This window comes from Melitaea cinxia, chromosome 9 (genome assembly GCF_905220565.1).
Source record: "Melitaea cinxia chromosome 9, ilMelCinx1.1, whole genome shotgun sequence".
In the NCBI taxonomy this organism is placed as follows: Eukaryota; Metazoa; Arthropoda; class Insecta; order Lepidoptera; family Nymphalidae; genus Melitaea; species Melitaea cinxia.
In genome coordinates, this window is record NC_059402.1 from 16,217,964 (window position 1) to 16,237,459 (window position 19,496).

Below are 19,496 nucleotides of genomic sequence, written 5' to 3' on the forward strand. Positions count from 1 at the left end.
TGTAATCCATTTTGAAATTCGTACATATTCTGCCTTTTATGCTATTATTTAAAAAAAAATTGTCAATTTTGACAAACTAAGCACGGATATTAAATTTTTATGCAGAAATGCGAAAATTTCTTCGAGTAGATATAATGAGAGAGATTTATGAGAGAAGTGATAAAATGTTAGCAAACTGTAATATTTTGGTTAGGTGCGTTTAAAATTCGTTGCGCTGAAAGTTTTGATTTAAAAATTTATTTCAATAATTTTAAATAGAATTTAAGAAGTAAAAGACAATAGACATTTTATTAAATTACAGTTCGTGCTAACACTTCCAAATGCGGGATCAAGGGACACTTTACCAGGGGGCACCAGGTCTGGGATGATCAATGGCTGGCAAGTGGAACTCGTTCTGTGGTATCCTGCAGCGGCGGCGAGTCTTCGAACCTCACCAGCTTGACACGGGAAACTTGAAAAGGTACCTTCGTGTGAGATTTGATAGCATTTACCATTGTATTATTTTGTTTACAATTACGTAAAGAAAAAATGACAGCTGGCTTACGACTAAGCCTTTTTAATATTTATTTTGTGATATTTTATATCGAAGGGACAGAGTTTGTTAGCTACAAAGACTTATTTTCCTGTCCAGAATCAAGTTCGGGGCTTAATTCTAAGCACTGCTAAAATGCTACGGTCAGATAACCACGCGCTAGACAGATGAACAATTAGATTATTATTCTAAATCTAAATTTATTGTAATTTGTACCTCCCTATTATTACGCGACTGCTACAAACGCGCAAAGTTATAAGAATGATGAAAATAAAAAGCTATTTTTGGCACCGTTTGCAATAAGTCTACAGATTGTATTTGAAGACTCAGGTTAACGTTTAGTATACTAGTTTTATTCTGGTCTACTTATAGCATCAAGACTTATGTGAGTAAGACTAAAGTATAATGCGGTCTTCCACTATTTCTGATGATAATATAGATTTCTTTTAATGAAACAACTTTTTTCGGATTTTATCGCGATTTATTGTTAACTTTTGATTCCCGACGTTTCGGATACTTTACAGCAACCATGGTCACGGGAGGAGGAGGGGAGGGGTCCTCAAAAGTTAACAATAAACCGCGATAAAATCCGAAAAAAGTTGTTTCATTAAATGAGTAAAATTCGCGTAAACATTAGAAAGCAATAGATTTCTTTGCAATTTTCTTTAAATAAATTTATATATTTTTTATATTAATGACGATGCGTTGGCGCAACGGTCACAGCACTGATTTGTTGCTGTTGCGCTGGCGGTTGCGGGTTCGATTCCCGCACATGACAAACATTTGCATTGGTCATACAGAGGTTTGCCGTGGTTTGGGTGTTTGTGCAGTCCTTGTGAGTCTCCCCACCGTGCCTCTGAGAGCACGTTAAGCCATCGCTCCCGGTTGTTTTCATGTACACCTAAAAGCGATCGTTACTTATAGTAGTTCATCGTTACGCATTAGAGCATCATAATGGATTAAGCTCTGATCTTACTCCTAAATGGGGAAAGAGGCTTATACGCAGCAGTGGGATAATGAAGGCTGAAGCGATTTTTTTTTATATTTACAGATGCCTCTCAGTATGGGACTTGACTGCTCTAGGCGTGGGCAGCTCGTTAGGCGTAGGCGTGTATGTTCTGATCGGTTCCGTGGCTTTGCGCTTTGCTGGTCCCTCCGTAGTACTTTCCTTCCTGATTGCAGCTATTGCCGCGATATTTGCCGGTAAGCTTTTTCAAACTAGTTTTGATGATAAAAAAGCAGTAACTACTAAGTTTCTTCTCTATTTCTAACTACTAAAATTTTAATAAGATAGAACAGATTTCTCTATCCATTGATTTGTTTCAAAATCAGGATTAAAATAACTAATAGAATCATTGTCTGTGTTGAAGGTATGTGCTACGCGGAATTCGGCTCCAGGGTGCCAAAAGCAGGATCGGCTTACATTTACGCCTACGTGACGGTGGGAGAGTTTGTCGCGTTCATCATCGGCTGGGATATGATACTTGAGGCGGTATTTGGTAAACTTTTATTTTCTTCTGGATTAGGAAATGACATTATAACATAGTATTTTTTTTATTATGTTATGGGCTTACTCTTGACCTCAGTCTAGCTCTAGAGGTCAAGGTCGAAGATGGAGCGAGTTCGCCCAAAAATTTTTAAATCTTATACGTATTTCAAGTTTTAGAAGACATAAACAGAGTAATGAATACTTAATAAATCAATGTAAGCAGTCAAAAGTTATAATGTCGTGTAGTCGAAATTTCGTTTCCCGCGCGGATCTGATAATTTGAATTTGAAGAAATGTTTTTTACGGTTTGGATTTTAGTCCAGCCAGTTGAACACCAACTCGATGTTGATTGTTATATTTTGTATCATACATTTTATAGTTGTTTTTTTTTTATGTCACTAGGTCAGCAAACAAGCGTACGGCTCACCTGATGGTAAGCGATTACCGTAGCTTATAGATGCCTGCAACACCAGAAGCATCGCAAGCGCGTTGCCGACCCAATCCCCAATCCCCCCAGGAGCTCTGCTTACTCACCAATAGGAACACAATACTGCTTGAAAACAGTATTATTTTGCTGTGATCTTCTGTAAGGTTGAGGTACTACCCCAGTCGGGCTGCTCCATATTTTGAGCAGGAAATTCCTGTTGTGCCCTACCTTGGTTAAGTTAGTTTCAAAAAAAGTAATTGTTAAGACAAAATTGTATGTATAGTAATACGTATTTTTTTTTTATAATCTGTTCTTTGTAATTTCAGGGACAGCGAGCGTTGCCCGAGGTCTCAGTATGTATGTGGACTCGATGACAAACCACACGATGTCTGAGTGGTTTCAGTCTGTAGTCCCTCTCGGCGCTGCGCCTTTCTCGCCTTACTTCGACTTCTTTTCCTTCTTCGTGGTCATCGTTCTTGGGGGTATGTAAGTGTGTAAGATAAAAAATCATTTTTTTTTCGATTGTTTACTTTTATTTCTTTATACTTTGATGTAGTTAACTCATTTAAGTCAATAAAACTAGCTATTAAAAAACCGCTGTAATTGTTAATTTCACGTCTAATCTTCCTGCGATTCGATATATTTCGCTACAAATTTGAGATGTTTATATAAAATCTCGATTCAGTGTAGTCACAATATGACAGAGTATTGAAAACCACCGTAGCTAGGACTTGACGTACGATTTCTAATGTCTAAAACACTCACTAAAAAGATTAAGAATGGTAGTGTACCACTCTTACATTGTAATATATAATATATGGGAATAAAAATATTAAAAGTCGTTAATTAATTAATTGGTTTTGTCCAGATAGCTATTACTTTTGCTTTTTATTGATTTTATTTATTATTTGATATTTTTATTTGCTTCTATATATTTAATGAAACAACTTTTTTCGGATTTTATCGCGGTTTATTATTAACTTTTGGTCACGGGAGGACCATGGTTGCTGTAAAGTATCCGAAACGTCGGGAATCAAAAGTTAATAATAAACCGCGATAAAATCCGAAAAAAGTTGTTTCATTGAATGAGTAAAATTCGCGTAAACATTAGAAAACTTATGCAGCTCCTATATATATTTATATTGATTTACTAACATTAGATATGTTGTTTTTGTAATACTAACATTAAGATATGGACTATGTCTGAAAGAAAATAAATAAATATATAAAAAATAAATTAATATATCTTATATATCTCGTGAATTCTCAGTAAATAAACAAATAGATGAGTTGACATAAAATCTATTGCGATGGAACATTAAGGAGACCCGAGACGAAAGAAGAGCTTCAAATATATTAACTGTATGAAGAGATATTTTTTTAAATAGAGTATTGTGTGAACACGATGGCACAGTATTTCAAGCAAGATTTAACTAATTTTACTAGTGGTCGTCCAGTGGTCGAAATTCGACCATAATTGAAAATTTAAATTAATTGAATAATGAAAATAAAGAACCTCTTTTTAAACGGTTTTATTTAGCTCACCCCGTTTGTTTTATTATTTTTTCTTTATTTATTCTTGGGTCAAATTTAGTAATTCAAATTTCACCCTCTTCCTGTCAACCGATTAATCTGAAATTTTGTATACACTTTGGATTTTGGTGACAATACAATTATGTCTATTCATTATCATTATAAATTCAAGATGGCCGCCGCTACAAAATGGCGGATAATTTATGTTTTATTAATCCCATCAATATGGGTATCAAATGAAAGGGCTCAACAAGCAGAATACAATATACTATAAAAAATTGAAATCCAAGATGGCGGCCGCTACAAAATGGCGGATAACGTAGGTTTTATTAATCCCATCAATATGGGTAGCAAATGAAAGGGCTCAACAAGCAGAATACAATATACTATAAAAAATTTAAATACAAGATGGCGGCCGCTACAAAATGGCGGATAACGTAGGTTTTATCGATCCCATCAATATGGGTATCAAATGAAAGTGCTCAACCAGTATAATCAATGTACTATATAAAATTAAAATCCAAGATGGCGGCCTCTACAAAATGGCGGATAACTTAGGTTTTATCAATCCCATCAACATGGGTATCAAATGAAAGGTCTCAACAAGTAGAATACAATTTACTATGCAAAATTGAAATCTAAGCTGGCCGCCGCTACCAAATGTCTGATAACAATTTTTTATCAATCCCACCAATATGGGTATCAAATAAAAGGGCTTGACAAGAAGAATACAGTGCACTATACAACCTCAATATTTAAGATGGGCCTTGCAATAATGAAGCACTAAATGAATTAAACAGAATGCGAAATAAAAACTAAAAACTAGAAAATAAAAATAGGTAAAAAAACTTTTTAAGTTAAACGGTTTTATGTTAAACATACATTGCAATGTTTAAGATAAATGTACTAAAAACCAAAAAATAATAAAATAGATACAGTCGTGGGAATTATAAACATATGCATAGACTAGACTAAAATAAAACCGTGGGGCACCATAATTGTCTACAAATTATCGACTTAATGTGCGATAGAAGAATCGTTTAATTCGTCGTTAAAATAGGCAGTTGGCCCGCAGACGGTGAGGAAATTACTTACTATTTTCTTGCTCATGAAAATTCCAATAGTTATACACTCCATGTAAATAAAAGAGATGTTTCAACTAGTTTATCGTTGGACATTCACACTGCTGGCTGGCGAGGAATCGTTTCACTGCTCGTAGTTTGTCTTTAATCGACAAAACATATGATAAAAGTACTACTCGCTCACCACTATGAAACCCTAAAACTCGCTTATAATCGAGCTTGCTAGCTTGTTTCCACATTCTAGCCCTACTTATCACACGTCCATCGTTGTCGGTTGAACAACTGCCTAATTATAGTGTAACATTACAAAACAAACATTTTAATCAACGATTGTAGACAATTGACGTGCCCCACGGTTTTATTTTAGTCTAGTCTATGCATATGTTTATAATTCCCACGACTGTATCTATTTTATTATTTTTTGGTTTTTAGTACATTTATCTTAAACATTGCAATGTATGTTTAACATAAAACCGTTTAACTTAAAAAGTTTTTTTACCTATTTTTATTTATTTTGACTGCAGACTTTTGACAATCAATAAAAGAGTATAATATGTTTTTTATTGTTTTAATATATTTTCATAAATAATTGAAAAAAAAAATATGTTTTAGTATTCTGCACTCATTCTCTGTATAAACTATAAGTGTACGAAATTTCATACTCCTCCGTCCGCGTAATTTTCGTGAAAAGGGTACAAAGTTTTTGCCTCACGTATTAATGTATAAATTTTAAAACGGTTTGATTAAAAAGTAACTGCGAAGTTTCTTGCTGATTGTTCATTCTTGAATCTGCCATTTTGTTCGAATCTATGGCAGCTTCACATTTGATAAAACGAATATAATTTTTGTGTACACAGTACAATACAGTGCTTCGAAGTCTATTTTAATAAAGTATTTTTTTTTACAATCTGAGAGGAGATGGGATCATACATCATACTCGAGTCGAGATAGAAAAATTAACCAGCTCTAATGGATTTCAATACCATTTCTTTTGAAAATATAAGAAAACAATAACTATAACGTAAAGGAGGATGGGCAAAAATGTATGGAGCTTGGTCCAAAATTTTTTTACTGCCCCCAGGGTTGACACTACCACCGTTTGGCACATAACGTACGTTTATCTCTGCGAGTTGAACCTCATTGAATTCTAACCTGTAGTTGCTGAGTTATACTACAGTTAACAAAATTATAAAAATGCATACAAAATTAAAAAATAAAATAATTCTTATCATAGACTTGACTTTGACTTTAAATATTTTATACAACGGGGATATTCCTTTAGATTTAAATGATGGTGTGCGAGAAAATCGTTCTTAATTGGTGACTTTATTTAAACCAAAATATCAAGTATTTATGTACCGCCTGCAGCACGAATATGCCAAGAACATCTGCAATTGAACGACTTTGAAGTTTTATTGTCAGCAAATAACATCAGCCGTGATTTCAACGAGGACCAAATCATGGACATGATGAATATTTTAAAATCTGCTCATCAGGTCATCGGAAGACTGAATTTTGAAAATATAGAAAATATGGATCCTAACGAACTATATTTTTTAACTGGTCGTACAATAGACCAATTTAATGCTATTTTGGAGCAACTGCCGTCTTTGATACAAACATGCAAAACACCTAAGACTGCATTGGCTGCCTATTTAATTAAGCTACGTACCGGTGAACCAGACACAACATTGGCAGACATGTTGCATATGAGTCGAAGAACGCTGGAAAGACTACTTAAAGCAGCGAGAGAATGCTTAACCCGTGACTATGTGCCAATCCATTTAGGGTGGGATCATATCACAAGACAGCAAGTTGTGGAAAAAAATCTTTTTATCGCCAATGCACTTTTTGGGGGCAATTCTGGAGATGCGATGAAAGCAATAATTGCTTGTGATGGTACTTATGTATATATTCAAAAAAGTGCTAACTTTTTATTCCAAAGAATAACATATAGTCACCATAAGTTTCAAAACCTATTGAAACCATTTTTGATAGTCTGTTGCAATGGTTATATTATTGATGTCACAGGGCCTTACGCAGCCACAACATCAGACGCGACTATATTAAGTGACATGCTGAACGCTGAAAATAGTGCTTTTAACTGGTTTTTCAGACCAGGTGACGTTCTAATACTAGATACGAGGTTTTAGAGATGCTTTCTCTGATGTTGAAGCTTGCGGCTATGAAATGCATATGCCCCTATCTGTAGCAAGAGGTCAAACGCAACTTTCGACAATAGATGCCAATAAGTCAAGAATGGTGACTATTTGTCGGTAGGTCAAGGAAGTGGTGAATGGCCGTTTCAAACGTGACTTCAAGTTATTCAGAGAAGAATATTTTAACAAAGCGTTACTGCATATGCAAGATGACTTTCGGATTGCCACAGCCATCACCAATGCCTTTCACGACCCAATAACCGATTGTTCCAATGCCCACTAAATTGTTGAGAGAATAAATAATAGACTAAATGTTGAAAAGTTACTAGCAGAATATGTTATTGGCCAAAATTTTAATAGTAGAACAGTGAATTTTCAAAGTATGTCTGCCGACTTACCAGAGCTTCAAGATTTTCCTCGTTTGTCCGAAAACGATTTAATTATGTTCTCACTGGGGACATATCAAATAAAACTAGCCAGAAGTGATTACGCAGAACACGATAGAAATGGTGTTTACACCATTGAAATATTCAGAAGTACTGACGATTTAAATAATGCTTTGATCAATTATAATATAATTGGTAATAACTTCTGGTTACTAAGAGGAAGAATACAATCAAGACACACAAGAAGTCGCGTATATTATACATACATTTTAATAAACTTGGACCAACGAGGATTGGAAGCTCTGGAACACTATTACTGTTCATGCAAAAGCGGCAGACGTATCTTGGATTCATGCGCCCACATAATGTCTATTGTATGGTTTTTGGGATGGGCACGATGACACCGTTAGTCACCCTGCAGCATTTTTAGACTCTGTTATTGTAGATGATGAAAATATATAATAACTGAAATACAAATTAAATAAAAATGTCTGCGTTTTAATGTAATCGTCTACCAAATTCGTAATTTTTTTTATTCATTATTTCTTTTTCTGTAGGTTGGATTTTTACGATTCCATATAAAGAAATGATCCGTATATAAAACTCTTTAGAATGCACTACGTGCCAACCCTGGGGACAGACTTTTGTATCTTTGGGCCAATTTGCCCATTCTCCTTTGTATTTGTTTTAATAATAAAAATTATTTTATCCAGGGCTTCTTGCGTTCGGGGTCCGAGAATCGACGTTTGTGAACAATGTGTTCACCGGTGTTAACGTAGCGGTCATTCTGTTCGTCATCATTGCTGGGGCGATTAATGGTATGTGAACTTAAGATATATATTGATTAATAAATATTTATGAAATAACCTAGTAATATATTTTCCTTTAATTAGGATTTATTCAAGGATCATTTATTTTTCATTCTTTAATTTTTCTAAGTAGACTCTTCTTTCTAAATTGAATATTTTTTAAGGCTAAGAGATCCAGAGGATAGAAAATCTTAGCCAAAAGGATCTAATCCTTAAAAATCTAAAGTTTTTATTTTTTAAAAGCTGAAGTTTAACTTTTTGAAATCTGTGTACCCATATCGAAAGAAATTTAAAAAAAATGAATGTTCAATGTATCATACAGAATTGGAAGGAAGACTTTCGTCCTAGAATAGGACATTAACAAGCTAATGTCGCACTACATAGTAATAAATAATAATAATAAATAATAAATAAATATCTTATAATATACACACACGGTCATCTTTACAGGTAACAGTCGACTGTTATAGCTAATTTTTTTTTGATAAATATACATAGAAATCCTACCATTTAAGTGTGATATCAGAATCGATATTATAACCTAAATATGCAACATATATGCCTTAACACTTGGATAAAAATAATAAAACTATTTATTAGACAATAATTATTTATAAAATTACCGTTGTGTGTACGTTAGTGTCATGCCGATGACCGGGTCACCTAAATTTTACAGATAATTCGATTATTTGTAGCCAATTTTCCCATGTCTTCTCCATAATTTGACGACTTTAAAGTAATGAGCTGAATTTACTATCACTCATCACTTAAGCCTATGGCAGTCCACTGCTGGACATAGGCCTCCCCAAGTTCGCGCCAAACATCCCGGTTTTCCGCAATCCTTATCCAGCCTACACCGGCAATCTTACGTAGATCGTCTGTCCAACGGGCCGGAGGACGTCCCACACTGCGTTTGCAAAGACGCGGTCTCCACTCCAGGACCCGTCTACTCCAACGGCCATCGGTCCTGCAACACAGATGACCAGCCCACTGCCACTTCAACTTGCTAATTCTGTGGGCTATGTCTGATACTTTCGTTCTCTCGCGGATAGTCTCATTTCTAATCCTATCTATTAACTTATTTCGTCTATAGTATGCCTCCATGTATCTCAATACTCTGTATACCAATTTAATAACTCGTTGTATACTTTTCTAAATACTATAAGGATACTAGTTTAATAACACGTAGTATACTTTATGATGAAACGAAACGTACACTCAGATTCCTTAAGATTCTACTAATAATAAAACAAAAAAATATTTCATAATTTCCGCAGCGGATGTCAATAACTGGAGTATACCCTCGGAACAAGTACCACCCGAGGGTAGTGGTAGTGGAGGCTTCTTCCCGTTCGGCGTGTGGGGAATGTTGAAGGGTGCTGCAGTGTGCTTTTACGGTTTCGTTGGCTTCGACACCATCAGCTCCACGGGAGAAGAGGTTAATTGTTTGTGTTCTTACTAAATTTATCTATAAATTATATAAATCTGGACCAGACCGCCTGAGGAAGTACTCAACCTTACAGAACATCACAGCTAAATAGCACTACTTTCAAGTAATGTAGTGTTTCTGTGTAGGCTGCTTTGGTGAATACTTGTGTCGGACGGCCCAAAGGGAGCCGACGACTGAATGTCACGATTGTGGCGCGGCGGTGGACTCTGCCCAGCACACCCTCGAGGTGTGCCCGAGTTGGGCGGCGCTACGTCGCGATCTGACGACAGTCCTCGGAGGGGACTTGTCACTGCCGAGCGTTATCACCGCGATGCTCGGTGACGACGAGTCCTGGAAGGCGATGGTCTCCTTCTGCGAGACAGTAATGTCCCAGAAGGAGAACGACGAGCGGATGAGAGAGGGGGCCGCCGACGAGGCCTCCGTCCGCAGGCGACGAACGGGGGTGCGTAGGAGGCGCTACTTAATGCGTCTCCAGTAACGCCCCTGTGCCCATGTCGGGCCGGGATGGGAACCCGGTCCTGCTAGACATGGCGTCGACGGGATTGTTCAGAGGTGAGCCGGACAGTCCCATGGAGGAGAAGTCTGGTCTTTTCGCCGAGGCCAGCCTGTCGCTGGAGGGATCCTGTTGCCTGCAGATCCGGGACCCTCCAATTAAAGCGGCTGAAGGCTCCCGCAGGGGTTTTGGTCGGTAGTGCACCCCCAAGTGCTAAGCCGACATACGGTCTAGGAATGCCTACCCGGGCATCCTGGATATCACCCGTAAATGGGTTACCCTGCGATATCAAAAAAAAAAAAAAAAGTGTTTCTGTGTAAGGAGTCCCCAGTTCCTGTGGAGGGTCAGTGGTAGGCTCGGCAACACGTTTTGCGTCTTTAGGTTACGATAACGCTTACCATTAGGTGGACTGTAATCGTGTTTGTCGACCCAGTCGTAAGAAATATTTTTTTTAAGTAAAACTTCTTTACAAACGCTTGACTTGGGGAGTAAGCTGGTGAATGTGTGACGAGAGCGTTACAAATAGTGTGATCGGGGAATGTGAACGGAGCATGAGGGACAGCGAGCACACATTTTCTTTCTCTCGTTCTCTCATAGCCAGTTACGTTTCGTATATCTAAGACACGATGCAGAGCTATTGTGCAGAAGTTTTACTTCAGTCGTGTGGTCTAAAGCACACTCGTTTTTTATATGTATACCACTTAAATATAGGCCAGCCTTTGTTGAACAGCCAATAAACAATTTTTAACAAGTAAACTTTTTTAATTTATTGTTGTTAATCCAGATTTAAATCTACGACATTTGCTTAAAATCAACGTTTAACTATGCTATGTCAGGATATCTTTATAGACGATGGCGATGTGTTTTCCAGGTCCGCGACCCTCGTCAGGCTATCCCAATATCAATAATGTGCACTCAAGTAATAGTGTTCCTGGTGTACGCGAGTGTGGCCACTGTGGTGACCATGATGATGCCCTACTATCTTCAGGTAACCTACAAAACTATAGCAATTACTTCAAACGCTAAAACCAAATGTTCGTTTAAATTTTTTGATATGGAAATCTATTTTTAAGTGAGTGACGAAACAAAAAACGCTGTCAGATTACCGTTAATTTTACGATTTTTTAGTTTCACGTATTTCATATATTAAGTAGCATAGATTATTTAGCAATATAAACGGTATAGTACTTCATATACGGTTTTTGGAGTTTGGTTGTTTGAAAATATGTACTTTGATATCTCAATATTATCATGCTTTATATGACATTGTGTTAAATGTATTGTTAGTGTATAAATACTTGTAGTTTAAAAAGTCATGTAAAGTACTTTTAAATGTATAGGGCTATGAACAACTTTCTAGGTATCACTAAAATCATGGATAATTTCAATGAATTCTATTTTGTGTGAATTACTTAACATCAAAAACGAAGAACTTAGCTTAGAACTAATTAAACAAAGCTATAGATGTACGGTCAGACTTAAGTAAGATGTTCGCTTACGATAAATAATAAATTAATTAATATCTACACAATACACACACGGTCGTCTGTTCCTAAAGTAAGCAACTTAATGCTTGTGTTATAGGTAACAGCCGACTGGTATAGCTACATTTTTTTTCGATAAACATACTTATAAATAATACATACATAAATAAATATTCCCGGACTCAGGTGGGTATCGAACCTACAACCCTCGGAGCAGAAAGCAAGGTTAGTGACCTTGACCAAACTGCGCCAACGATTCCTATTAGTAGGAGATCCGAACTTGAGACGAACTTCACCCATCTGTTTAATGGATAAAAACTATTTCATGTTAATTTTAGTATATCAGGAAAATAATCGCGTATTGGCTGAAATATTACTGGCATTGGCTCCGAAATTAAAAAAAATATATATTTTATTTGAGTGTACCTATTAGTTTGAAAATAAAATTAAAACCTACCAACAGTATGAAGCCTGTAGAAAATGCAAACGCTGGGTTGTCTGTTATTTTCCTGGCATAACTACTGGGTTGGCAGGTTATAGCAGGTAGTATTAATATATATTGGTCTAGTTACTTCCACCCACATGTTAAATAAATAAATCTTATATCAAAAAATGAGCGCTGTTTCATTGCGAATACGATGACATAGGGTTGCCTGCTAAAAATATAGTTTGAATGGCGGTTGGCGAATATAAATAGCCTGGGTACGAATTGACCATTCAACCTTTTCGTGATTTATCTTTTTTATACTAAAGAACGAAAGGTAGAAGATCATGTCTAGTTCAGGTCTTAGACTATATTTACTCGTTTTAAAATGCACCAAATGTTTGATATACAAGTCCATATGTCAGTAATTTTGTATTTACTAAATTCCAGATAGAAGTGGCGTCAGTGGCGACTGTATTCACGTACGTCGGTATGGAGTGGGCGCGTTGGATCGTCACTGTGGGTGCCGTTGTTGGGATCACTGCAAGGTAATAGGAAATAATCATCATAATCATTATCATCATCACTTCAGCCTAATATAGTCCACTGCTGGACATAGGCCTCCACAAGTTCGTGCCAAAAATGGCGTGAACTCATGTGTTTTGCCCATAATCACCATGCTGGGCAGGCGGGTTGGTGACCGCAGGGCTGGCTTTGTCGCACCGAAGGCGCTGCTGCCCGTCTTCGACCTGTGTATTTCGAAGCCAGCAGTTGGATGGTTATCCCGCCATCGGTCGGCTTTTCATGGTCCAAGGTGGTAGTGGCACTGTGTTATACCTTAGTCGCCTCTTACGACACCCACGGAAAGAGAGGGGTGATTATATTGTTACGAACATACAAAGTCAAGTCACAAGTCTCCTAAAGAGTCAGCATGTCTTTCTCTCCAAATCCTTCGGACCCTAACACGTAACAATATTACCGCCGTAGCCACACAGCAAAATAGGAAATAATATAATTTAATAGGAAATAATAAATTCTTACAATAAGTTATTTGATTCGGAGGAGTTATGTAGATAATAATGAAAGCCGGTCACTGAAAGTTCAGATTACCTCTACCTGATTAGGATTTAATCGTTTTGTTAGAAAGCGGTTTATGATTGTTAAATTATATACGTACGACGTGTTAAATAAAAATTTGTTATTTACAATATGATAAGACACACAAAAAACTAGAATTAGTAGTAGTAGTTTCAATTAGATTGTATAATATTTGTTAAAGAATGCGGAATCCCGCTATTCGATCCCGAGGAATTGAATAAGATATGGAATTGCAATCCCTATGCGAGATTTCTTCAAATATTCTATATTTGAGAAATTATCCTTGTAATTTTGACAGGGAGGACAGCCCTGGCAGCATTGAATACTATGCAAAAAAAAATGTTATTAGTATTCTTTGACTTGGATTTGATTCGGAGAATTTGATGAAATTGAATTGCCTTGAAATTGTAAAAACCAAAAACTTAATAACTTAAAATTGTACATATTGTTACCTATCAAATTCAAATGTTTTAGTTTAAATTTTCAAAATTCATAGAATACAGCTTAAAACATAATTTAAAAAATAATATATAATGTATTTGGATTTAGAATCTTACATAATGAAAGAACTTTGATAAGGAGATGTCTATTGACTACTACATGTAAAGATGCCTGATGATGGTCCAATAAAGGATCGAAACGTCGCATGAATTTGCAATTGGTGGTTTGATTGGCACCTTATGTCCACTTTCCTGCTAACCGTCAAAGAATACTTATAACAAATGGACACAACGATAAATAATGAAAAATGTTATTTTTCCAGTTTGTACGGTTCCATATTTCCACTTCCACGATTGCTGTATTCGATGGCATCTGATGGTCTTCTGCTGCACTGGCTCGCTCGTTTGACCAGCAAGAGAAGATCTCCTATGATTGCGACTCTTCTATCGACTGCAGTTATAGGTACGTGTAATATATAATTAGTATACATTTACCAGTTGTGGTTCGATCTATTTTCGATTAATATAACAAAATTGCGAATAAGTCGTTTACGTGATATGTGAAATCTTACCTTTGATGTACATTTTCAGCTATTTTAGCAGCTGTCCTAGAATTAAACGAGCTGATACTAATGATGTGTATTGGAACACTTTTATCGTACACCGTTGTTGCATGCTGCGTTATTATATTAAGGTAAGAGCTACGATTTAATTACAATATTTCATTATATGTAGTAAGGCAAAGCAGGAAATATTTTGTTCAAAATTTGGAGCAGACCAACTGGGAAATCATAGCTATCAAAACAATCCTGCTCTAGTAGTGGTCTTCCTGTGGTGAGTGACGTCGCCTGAGTTTCTAGAGGGGATCGGAGATAGGCAACGCACTGGTGATGCTTTTGGTGTTGCGGGCGTCCATAGGCTACGGTATCTACTTACCATTAGGCATACAGTGCGCATGTTTGGCCGCTCGTAGACATAGCCGCGCTCGCAGAATTAGTGTTGCAGTCATCGAGACAGACTGCAAGTTTGTTGGACACAGAATCTCAAGAAACATGTAAATTTTTTTTTATACAACTAGGTCAGCAAGCAAGCGTACGGCTCACCCGACGGCGTACCGTGAATACGCAAGCGCGTTGCCGACCCTATCCCCAATTCCGCCCAAGTTCTTTACCATATATTAAAAAGAAGAGATTAAGCACTAGACTATTTGCTATCGAATGACGTATACTATCTTTTTACCGTTTGGATCTTCTCGATTTAGGTAGCACAATCGTACCAATATAAACAAATCTGAAGGAATTTAATTCTTTAATTGTACTCGATGTTAACGATTTTTTCATTATTATTAAAGCTAGTCTATTTATTTCAAAAGTATATAAGGCCCTTGTATATAATTGTTTGCATAATTATTGTTTTCGATCTTATACCAAATTAATTTTATTCCATATATCCATTAACACTATTTGTGAAAACTTGTAATTGGCCGAACTTAATCATTGTTTTTTTTTCATAATTGTAATTTAGCTGTACGTTTTCGAAATTCGAAAATAAAATAAAATATTATATAATAATGTAATAATTAATTCTCAGTTATTATTATTGCGTTTGGTACATGCAGTAACATATCAACACAATGGTTTGCTAAAAAGTAAAGTTTTGCATAAGTTTTTCAAGTAGTTAATATAATACACTTTTCTTTATATTCTTTTTTCAGATACAGTTCGGACGGAATTTCAAGCGAATCAAACAACGTCAAGCGAATATTTGGTTTCGGTCAAAAGTCACCAACTAAGACAACTTCGTACATCATTACCACTTGTCTTTTATTGTTTAGTAAGTTTACTCCACTAAATAAATAAGCAAATGCCTCGAACTTAACTGCCCCCTGTAGAGTTTCGCAATCCATAAGACACGATTGTATGTTGGATGGTTAAGTATGGATGGTTCCAAGACCAAGAGAAACGTTGTCTAGGAACCTTGGAGGTTTTCGTACCGGAAAATAACCTACACAAACCTTTTCATGTAAGCGGGGATCGAAACCGCAATAACAAAGCAATAATACGATGTCAATTCCAAGCCAGAGTTTTGTTAGCAATTATGGGACATTTTGAAATTGCTATAGTAAAACTTACAGACGCGATGTAATAGCAATATTCAAAATTAAATCATGTCATGAAATAAATACTCCTTATTGTTAAATAATGCCTAAGAACGAATGGATTAGTAAACATACTTAACCATATTACAGTACAATTACATGAAAAAAAAGACAGAAGTTTTCTTGAAGCTTCTTGCAAATTTAGCTTTTGCCAAAGAACCAAAATTAAAATGAAAATCTAAACAAAAATATTTAATACATTTGTTATTCTTTTTCAGTTTGCACGTGTCTAGCATCGTGTCTAGTAATTCATCACGTGCAGTACTCAGTGGTGTACGTAGCGATACTGCACTCTATTGGGTTCCTACTGATCGTTGTTATGACACTTCAGCCTCAACTGAAGGAGGAGCTGTCGTTTAAGGTATAATGTATATACTATTATAATAAATCAGACTTTGTTTTATATTTGATTGATAACAAGTGGTAGTTTAAGTTTTGTTCCTATATTTGAAACGATTCATTTTTTTTACGGACCTTTAAATTTTTCGACACGATAATTTCGTAGGATAAAGCCATGCTTGTTTTTTTTTAATTATTATAATGAAAAATCTTACACTTGTGGCTTCTAGGAGGATGGGAATGCTGTGTTTAGGATCCAAAAACATTTTTTTAACTATAATCAAGTCAACAAACAAGCGTATGGCACACATGATGGCACGCGAGCGTGTTGCCGACTCTATCCCTCTCCCAGCTCTGGTCATCTTATTCACTACAGGAACACAACACTATTTAAGAGAATATTATTTGATTGTGATCTTCTGTGAGGTCGAGGTACTTCCACAGTCAGGTTGCTCTAGATTTTGAGCAAGATCAGAGAGGAGTTAGGACTCAGGATCAATCCGTGACAGCATGACAGCTTATTACTTTATCCACTGCCACAATCCATTATCAAATGGATTTAATATTAATAGCACGTTTATATTATTATAATTATCTTATTCAAGTATTTATTAATCTATTTCGCTTGTTGATATTAACCAAGCAACTTGTAAGCACTTTGCGAGTCGCTTTATTTACTGATTCAGTTGGTTCGTTAAATATATCAGTACATATATTATGCTTTGCAATGTTAATTTTAATTACAGACTCCATTGGTCCCGATAACACCGTGTTTGAGTATCTACGTTAACATAAATCTAATGATGTTCATCAAACTACAGACCTGGATTCGCGTTATTGTTTGGATGGCTATCGGTAAGACAGAAATACTTATTTCACAGTCTTAAAAGTAATGGAATAAAATCTTTAATCCTATTTGTATTCTTTCAGGTATACCGGTTTATTTTATTTGTGTGTGTTGTTATAAACAAAACACAGAAGATAGCCTCGAAGATAGCATGAATCCTGCGAACATGAACGGCAAGGCACCGGTGCAAATATACGTCGTGTCACCCACACCTCGCAATAGTATCTCACATAGTAAAAAGGAGGGGAACCAATATACTAATTATAACGATCGGGTAGAAAAAGTTGAATCACGAAATGACGTCATAGTTCAATCACCGTTTGTTACTGAAGAGGTAGTTGTACAACATGCTTATTACGAAGACAACAGTGAAAAGGAAGCTAAAATCATCGACTTACTAGATCAAGTCTTACAAGCTGAAGAGGATTCATATGCAGAAATAAATAGTATTAATGAAAATAACGTAGAAGGAAATGAGGAAGATGTTTCCAAAGAGCAAGAAAATGTTTCTCACAGGAAATCACTTAGCGAGTTGTCTGATGCTGGTTCTGATGCATCTTTAGGTAATCAAGTATTATCTAAATATGATGTTATTGCTCAAGTACATAGAGAAGATTTGCCTAAAGTTAATGAGGAAGAAGAAAAAAGTGATAAAGAGGAAGCTGAACTAGATAAAAATAGTGAACTGGAAGACGAAGAAATAACTGCATTCAATGACAGTGATTCTCAAACAGATGAATCTGGCTATTCAGATACAATCGACAGGACAATGTTGAACGAATCTAACGATAACATAAAGGAGGACGAACCAAAAATACCAGTACCGCCACCGCTAGATGAAAACTTTTTCGCAAACCCTAGTTTCATAAAATCATATACAATTTCTGTTAGACCTCCAAAGACAAGAGTAGAACCGGAAGAAGTTAACCTGCCTAGAGAGAGCGTTCAATCTAACTCCTCCATTGACGATACACCAATGGTCTTTGGAAGTGATAAACAAATGAATTTCATGTTAAAACTAAACAATATATTTCAAAACAAGATCGCTTCAGAGAATGACGAGGAACCGCAAAGCAGGAGACGATCTAATTCAACAGATAATGTTGTTAACGAAAATTCTGAATTTGCTAAAATACAACGACCTCCGTTATTTCTCGATCTGAAAAAGGAAATTATATCCCGCGACGTGGCACAAAACCTACGACCGGTTAACATTGCTAATAAAGAAGAATCTTCTGAGGAAGAAGACAACGACACCAGTTTAAGTAAAGAAGAGTTAAAAACTAAACTGGAAGGTATATTTAAAGCGGGAGGTCCATATTTATTAATGAAACCGAGATTAATGAAATCAAATCCACCGACACCAGAGGAGGCTTACCAAACCGATACATCAAGTATGGAAAGTATATCAAAACCAACAAAAGCCGATAAGAATGACACATTGGGAAGACAAAAAACAAAGTTCAATGAAGTTCTGAATTCATTTCGATTGATGATCGACAAAGACGATCATGTCTAACAGGAATCCTGTAAAAGATCAAAACTTGGTTAATAAAGTATTACTGCAAGCAATTAATCTTAACATGAGAAGCTTTCAAACCAGGTTTGGGTGCATTAAACCTAGTCTTATGTATAAGTGCCTTATTTAAATTTTTGTTACATTTTCCATTTAATATTTAATTTTTACGGACATAATTTGAATTTTAGATAACCAAGTATTGTTTTACTGACCATTATCTAAAAGACTGAAGTCTCATACAAACGAAATGCATCGCGTAATTCCATTTTCATTAAGTATTATCTTAAGAATGTAATTTGTGATTTAGAATAAAACGATACGAATAAGAAAAATACATTTATTAATCAAAATTTACCAATAATTTATAAAAACACTCATTAAAAATCAACATGTTTCACATTTGTACAAATCTTGAACGTACCGTTGGAGCTCCATTTCCTTGACGCAGTTCATAAGTAACTCGTCAATAATACGGTCTGACACGCTGAAAAAAAAATATGAAATGAGTGAGACGAATGTATTTATTTCGCTATAAGGTGACGACTACACACACCTACCGAACGTCGATATAAAATTTACATTCACAAAAAAAAAACCTTTGAAAGAAGACCTTAATGAAATTTTCACCTTCATTTTTTTTAATCTGCTGACGTCGGTAAAATAAATATTTATAAACATTGATTTTAATTTGGCCTGATTGACCATGTTCCCCTGTTTTTCCTAATGACTTTAAATTATTTATATTTTAGTGTTGTTAACAACTCAATATAATTATATATTTTGAACTGGACACGAATTCACTCTATCGTTCTTAATATAATAGTTCG

At 35.8% G+C, this 19,496-nt stretch overlaps 2 protein-coding genes across 2 annotated transcripts in view; one reads left to right on the top strand and one right to left on the bottom strand.

Annotated features, from left to right (window-relative positions):
- The first annotated feature begins 371 nt into the window (after nucleotides 1–371).
- On the top strand, nucleotides 372–19,001 carry LOC123656184 (cationic amino acid transporter 3-like). The gene is made up of 14 exons (XM_045591889.1): nucleotides 372–460; nucleotides 1,584–1,735; nucleotides 1,903–2,031; nucleotides 2,775–2,930; nucleotides 8,322–8,426; nucleotides 9,695–9,855; nucleotides 11,232–11,348; nucleotides 12,719–12,816; nucleotides 14,130–14,269; nucleotides 14,398–14,500; nucleotides 15,521–15,639; nucleotides 16,183–16,325; nucleotides 17,050–17,158; nucleotides 17,234–19,001. The coding sequence occupies exons 1-14, from the start codon at nucleotides 372–374 to the stop codon at nucleotides 18,667–18,669; spliced, it is 3,057 nt and encodes a 1,018-aa protein (XP_045447845.1). The 3' UTR covers nucleotides 18,670–19,001.
- LOC123656185 overlaps nucleotides 18,993–19,496 on the bottom strand; it is a 74,446-nt gene continuing 73,942 nt past the window's right edge. The window contains exon 6 of the mRNA XM_045591890.1: nucleotides 18,993–19,153. Within this exon, the coding sequence (XP_045447846.1) occupies nucleotides 19,054–19,153 (100 nt within the window). The 3' untranslated portion in view covers nucleotides 18,993–19,053. The remainder of the gene's footprint in view (nucleotides 19,154–19,496) is intronic.